This window comes from Carex rostrata, chromosome 33, assembly GCF_964058835.1.
Source record: "Carex rostrata chromosome 33, lpCarRost1.2, whole genome shotgun sequence".
Classification (NCBI taxonomy): Eukaryota; Viridiplantae; Streptophyta; class Magnoliopsida; order Poales; family Cyperaceae; genus Carex; species Carex rostrata.
In genome coordinates this window covers 5,263,868-5,270,777 of record NC_135950.1, presented here as the reverse complement: position 1 = coordinate 5,270,777, position 6,910 = coordinate 5,263,868, and the positions used below count along the sequence as shown (strand labels likewise).

At 35.1% G+C, this 6,910-nt stretch overlaps 1 protein-coding gene across 1 annotated transcript; it reads left to right on the top strand.

The window, feature by feature from the left end:
- The first annotated feature begins 4,758 nt into the window (after positions 1 to 4,758).
- LOC144548516 (uncharacterized) lies at positions 4,759 to 5,770 on the top strand. The gene has a single exon (XM_078297207.1). The coding sequence runs from the start codon at positions 4,821 to 4,823 to the stop codon at positions 5,448 to 5,450; it is 630 nt and encodes a 209-aa protein (XP_078153333.1). The 5' UTR covers positions 4,759 to 4,820; the 3' UTR covers positions 5,451 to 5,770.
- Positions 5,771 to 6,910: the final 1,140 nt, after the last annotated feature.

The window sequence follows — 6,910 nt, the reverse complement described above, 5'->3', positions numbered from 1 at the left end:
CGGGGAAAAGACGAAAACCCGTAAACACGAATTTTCGATTGCTCAGTTTCATCAATATGCAAAACTGACATACCGCTAAATTCGGTAAAACACTATTCATCGATCCCGTAAATATTCTCCACAACAACCCGCAAGATTATACGTCAACTACGTATAACTTTCTTTTCTCAACCGAAACACTATTTGGGAGAGAAACCGAGAAAGAGAGAAAATACCGATTCGTTTCTGCACGAAAAGATACATGTGAATGTGCATATGTATATATGTGAATATGCATATGTATATATGTGAATATATCTTTCTCTCTCTACCCCTCCACCCCTATTTATAGTGTTTAGATTCGGTTGCAAAAGACCAAAATGCCCTCCAAGTTCGGCCTATTTACAAGATATGCCATTGACACCTCATCCTTTTATATGTGAAATGACCAAAATACCCCTTCCACACCCTTCCACATTCTTCTCCATGCTTCTGCACATGCAAGGTGGCATAGGTGTGAAATGACCATTTTGCCCTTGTGGATAGGATTGATGACATGTCATCTGGATAGGATCAATGACGTGTCATGCGGATAAGCACGAATCTGAAAAGACCCGAATGCCCTCGGCCCGAACACAAATAATATTCGTATAATTATTCTGAACAATTATATATATATTTTTCTTTCGGTTATTTGTTTCGGTATCGATGACGTGTCATCTGGATAGGATCGATGACGTGTCATGCGGATAAGGACGAATCTGAAAAGACTCGAATGCCCTCGGCCCGAACACAAATAATATTCGTATAATTATTCTGAATAATTATATATATTTTTCTTGCGGTTATTTATTGTTTCGATAATTTATACAATGTGTCCTGCACATTTATAAATTAACCGGTTAACTTTTATACAACGTGTCATACACGTTTATAAATTAACCAATGTTTTTGCTTGTTATTTTTACATAACATTTATAATTTAATTATAACACGTATAATTAATTATAACCATCTTAATATTAATTATAATCAATTTATAATTAATCAGTAAGATTCTCCGAGTAGCTCCTATATGGTGTGACCCAATAGGATCTGTGTTATGTTGGTAAACAGAGTTAAAACTGTTTTAACTTCTGTTAGTCATGGGTGGCATCTGGCAACACATCATGACCATCCAATTACACAGATGATGCTGTACTGTACAATATCACGATCCAGTAAACAATTTACTTGTGTCTGTTCTTCTGTCTCATAGCTATCAGATTAGTTTCAAGGTAGATGTGTGTCATCCTTGCTAACTTAATCTTTTCTTGATCTTGAGCAGATTATCAAATATAATTACTCTTGTAATTATACCGCTAGCAGATAATCTTACTCTATCAAGGGGCCCAGTGATGCTATAGCTCGTATAGAGATACGAGGGACAAATAGTATTCTTGGTAAACTATCACTTCCTCAGCTAAGTTATACATATGGAAAAGCTACCGTTATGACTGCTTTTTACGGACAGCGGTGGATAACAATCACACATACATATTTCTCAGTGGGAACGATAAATACCTCATACTGTAGAACGTGACACTGAATGAAAACATAAATGACACGAACACAATTCTATTTAATGTTTCATTCGGGGTCTGTCAAATACCATGTTTCTAAAACATGTATCTATGTGATTAAAATGACATCTCGTGTCAGGTGGTTTGTAAAACTTAACCATCTTTTAATCCACATACTAACCTTATCGCGGTAATTAGTGTTCCTGCTAATTACCTTGGTCAGTGACCTTTTAAGAGTATATATCATCTATATTATGGAGTTTCACAATTTCAGTCATGAACTCGAAATGATCCATAAATTCAATAATACTCAAGGCAACAAAATGCTATATAAATAAACATTCAATTCATGAACAAAGCTTTATGATAAATTATCGTATTATTGACTTCTAGATTATTACAAACTAACACCTATATGGTGTGACCCAATAGGATCTGTGTTATGTTGGTAAATAGAGTTAAAACTGTTTTAACTTCTATAATCATGAGCGGCATCTGGCAACACATCATGACCATCCAATTACACAGATGATGCTGTACAGTACAATATCACGATCCAGTAAACAATTTACTTGTGTCAGTTCTTTTGTCACATAGCTATCAGATTAGTTTCAAGGTAGGTGTGTGTCATCCTTGTAAACTTAATATTTTCTTGATCTTGAGTAGATTATCAAATATGATTACTCTTGTAATCATACCGCGCGCTGATAATCTTACTCTATCAAGGGGCCCAGTGATGCTATAGCTCGTATAGAGATACGAGGGACAATAGTATTTTTTGGTAAACCATCACTACCTCAGCTAAGCCATGTATACCGAAGAGCTACCGTTATAACTGCATTTTACCGACAGCGTTTGATAACAATCACACATATACATTTCTTAGTAGGAAAGATGAATACCTCATACTTTAGAACTTAACACTGAATGAAAGCATTAATGACACGAACACAATTCCGTATAATGTTTCATTCGGGGTCTGTCAGATATCATGTTCCTGGAACATATATCTATGTGATTAAAATGACAACTCCTTGTCTATGGTCTGTAAAACTTGACCATCATTTAATCCACATACTAACCTTACAGCGGTAATTAGTGTTCCTGCTAATTACCTTGGTCAGTGACCTTTTAAGAGTATATATAATCTATATTATGGAGTTTCACAATTTCAGTCATGAACTCGAAATGATCCATAAATGCAATAATACTCAAGGCAACAAAATGATATTAATCATCCAATTCATGAACAAAGCTTTATGATAAATTATCGTATTATTGACTTCTAGATTATTACACTAACAGTATAAACAACAAATTCGAAGCTGACCTGGTAATCTACCGAGAACAACCAAGAGATAACGGGGTGGACCCTGATTTTAGTGAAGTGTCATCATTAGTCTTTGAAGAACAAAAGTTCTACATCTTAGATCGATTGCGTGAATTAGAAGAGAAATTGCATCACTTCTCCAACAATAGCTCCTTTGTAAAATCCCCAAAACTAGATACTATTGAAGAGGTAGAAGAAGAGAATTTCGCCAGAGAAAATGATGAGGTTTCAAAATTCGTATCAGTGATGAAGAGCATCAGTGGGGACAAGGATTTGGTTGAACTGGAGGAGGAGATTTCTCGGCTTTCCAAGAGATTAAAGGCCCTTGAGGTAGATCATAATTTTCTTGAGCATGGTTTAAATTCTCTCAAAAGTGACCAGGAAGGCGCACGATTTATTCGGGAAATTGCATTCTCTATGCTAGAATCATCGTCGCCTCCTTAGGTGGTCACTGTGTCTCCGATTTGATTGGTAGAGATTTGGCGGAGGTAGGGGTTATGGCGTTTGAGATCTCAAATCCGTCTTGAAATCTCTTGTGATCTCTCTGTCAAGCCTACGAAATGGCAGCGATCAGAAGCTCGGTGCTATCTCTCTCTCGAGATCAATCTCCGATCGGATTCAAAGAGAAGAGACCGATCTGATTTAAAGAGAAGAGAAGATGAGGCGATTAGTTTTGAGAATTCTAATTTGGGGGATCGGGTGTTTAAATAGGCCGTTAGAAAGTGGATAGCGGGGAGACAGTTGAAGACAGTTAAACCGGAAATGAATAGTGCAGTGGACAAATGGTGGACAAAACCCAGTGGACAAAAACCTTTTCTCTAACACAAATTATTATGATCTAATTTAATAGTTAATATTTTTTTCAAAATTAAAAACTTTATAAAGTAAATATTTTCTTATTTTATTTTACAAGATGGTCATTATTAATCACTGAGCCTTCTTTAATTAATTTCTACCAATATAATTATGTAGTTGACCAAATTAAACATTGGTCTTTTATTTAATTTGTACATGTACCTACAAAAGAAGCTGATCAAGGGCATAATATATAGCATTAGATCAGTGATAATTAAGATGATCATAGTTATTGTTATTATATAAGTAGAGTTAAAAAGTGTTGTGGGACCCAGTCCCCACTATACAAGTGGCAAGTGGGGTGGGAAAAGGGGCCTCTGAAAAGTGGTCCCGCTGGTAAATTAATTATCACTTCACTTGGTGTATAGTCGTCTATGAAAAAGGTGCTACCATCGATCTATGTATCTATCGAATATTCTCACCGACCTTATCGTTATTCCTACTTTTAATTTCCTCTTCATGCATCCATCGGATTAATTGATTCTCTTTCTCTCCTCTATATATACACTATACTGTTACTGTATGTACATAGTACAATATTCATGCATGCATGCATGCATATCAACAGTGGACTACTGCATGCGTCACAGTAATTACCGCAGAGGATCCCACACTACTTGACATGTACTTGATCCCTTTTCAAAAGCCATGTCATGTAGTCAAAACAAGAAAAGCCATGTTATTACTATAAGCTAGGATATGTCTACCCATTACTCATGCACTCAATCAACCCAAAAACAAATTGATGATTTTTTTTTTTTTCATTTTACTTCTCCACTTAATTATAAATTATAATATATATTTTGATAAATGTCATGTTGGATACAGAAGTGATATTCAAGTACTATTTTATGTAATGGTCCACACATTTACTATAGATTGAGTCCAAGTATATATAGTTATTACATGATCAAATTAATGTCTAATCGCTCATACATAGAACCTTATCTAAATGCAATACGTCTCTCTAACATCACATTTCCACTAAACCTGCACCTTTAAGAATCTATATATACACATCGTATATGTGTTCCTTCCCTGCTCCTACTCAACTAGTTAACCCTAAATCTCCTAACAACAAACAAATAGTAATTATGAGCAAGCTTCCACCTTTCTCTCAAATAACAAAGCTACTACTTCTTCTCATCTTTTCTCTCCTAACATTTCTCATCCCCACACCTCTAAGACATCCTTACCTCTATTTCCTCTTCAACATCCTTGTTGTAGTACTCGGTATCGAGTCGGGATTACTCAAGGCAATCACATCCCCACATGATGAGAAAAAACCTAAAATATTCACAACTCACTTCATTCCTCCATCTCTTCATCCTAGCATCCATGATGGTATGGGTACACATGTTCTGACGAGAACACAAAGCATAGCAGCTCTTGCTAGCCAAGCACTCGTAAAACCAATCGAGAAGTCGAAAGTAGTGGAGAATACATTAGACGGAATTGTACGGGTTAATAACAAGCTAAAGAGGTGCGCATCAAGACCGAGCATATTCTTCATTGGAGGATTAGAAAGCGAACAAGAGTGTATGAAAAAAGAGAGCAAGAAGGAAGAGAAGGAAGAAGAATGGATGGAGGCAGACGAGATGATGAGCAAGCAAGAACTGTTTACGAAAGCCGAGCATTTCATTGGGAACTTTTACCGACAGTTGAAGATGCAGCGTGAGGAATCATGGCAGAAAATTCATGGGCTTTATCAGAAGCATTTTTAGTGTACATATATGGTTTCTGCATGCAAAAATTAAGTTAATTAATTAATCAGTTTAAAAGTTAAAAAATGAACCTAGCTAAAAATTAGTTTGAGGTCCATGATATATTATATGAGCATATATATATATAATTAGTTATTGTATTCGGGAGGGGAGGGGTCAAGAGATGAGCAAAAGGATATTTTTAATTAGGTCCTTTTGGTCACGTTAATTCTTTTCTTTTCCTTTTATATATATAATTTCACATTTGTGAATATGGTTTCTGTTCAGTACTTGCCGTGTAATATTATTGATAAAATAAAGGACAGTAGAGTTGTTAATTATTTTTTGTTACTTGCAATCATATATGCACGTGTTCATTCTTTAGCATTGAGAGGTGTGTGTGTGTGTGTGTGTAGGCTTCACTAGAATTTTAATTATAAACAAATATAATGTTAATACGAAGATTGCCACACAGATCTAGTAATTATATATAGACGCAGGTTAATTAATGGAGAAATTAACCAGCTAAATTAATTAAGAAAGCTCAATGTTGTAATTAAGAATATCGTCAAAACCATATATTTTTTTTAATGGTATCGAGCGTACATTAATTCAATAATAAAATTAAAAATGACAATTAATTAATTAATGGAGTATGCATGCATGTATTATTGCGATTTGATTTGCTACTTGTTCATTTCATAATTAACTTGCAATTAATTGTTGCAACATTCACTTATTGAAGTCGATCAAGAATTAATTAATGCTATATATATATATGTATATATAGCTTCATGCATGTATATATATACGGGGTCAGCTAGCGTAGGGTTTTACATGCATATATAAGAAAAATAAAGTGGTATTTCGTTCCATTGATCTATTAAATATTGAAAATCAACTTAATTATATATATCGCTTGCAATTGCATATATGCTTCCTGGTGAAATTAAGTAATGAAGTAAAAGCAATTAGATTAGGTAGAACCGTAGAAGCAAGCTAGCTAGGCAGTTTAATTACTTAATTGGTTCCTTAATTATTGCTCCAAATTATGTCAGGATCACTCAGGACTCAGGAGTTTAGTTTTAGAAAATATATCGCGGAAGAAATATTACGTAGCAAGCGGTGAACCTCTAGTATAATTAAAATCTGAAATAAAGAAAAGAATTAATTGTATGATGAATTGAAGTAAAAGTAGATTAGATTACTAATTCCGAAACGATGCAAGTGAAGAACAATGAAACAAAAGGAGCCCAGCCCAGCCCAGCCATGTCAGTACTCAAATCTAGTGCGGGTCCTGCCATGTCAGTACTCAGTACTAGGCCCGAGCTACAAAATTGAAGTGGAAATTAAACCTGTCAGATGTGGGACCCAGCTAGCAAGTTTGCACGAAATTAAGTATGCATGCTAGGAGGGAGGAACACAAACGGGTGGCTAATTAAGAAGGTTAAATATTAAAATGGACTGCTAGGATAGGAACA

Bases quoted from the DNA above. Each gene is read 5' to 3' on its own strand.
- LOC144548516 (XM_078297207.1), top strand. From the start codon at position 4,821: ATGAGCAAGCTTCCACCTTTCTCTCAAATAACAAAGCTACTACTTCTT.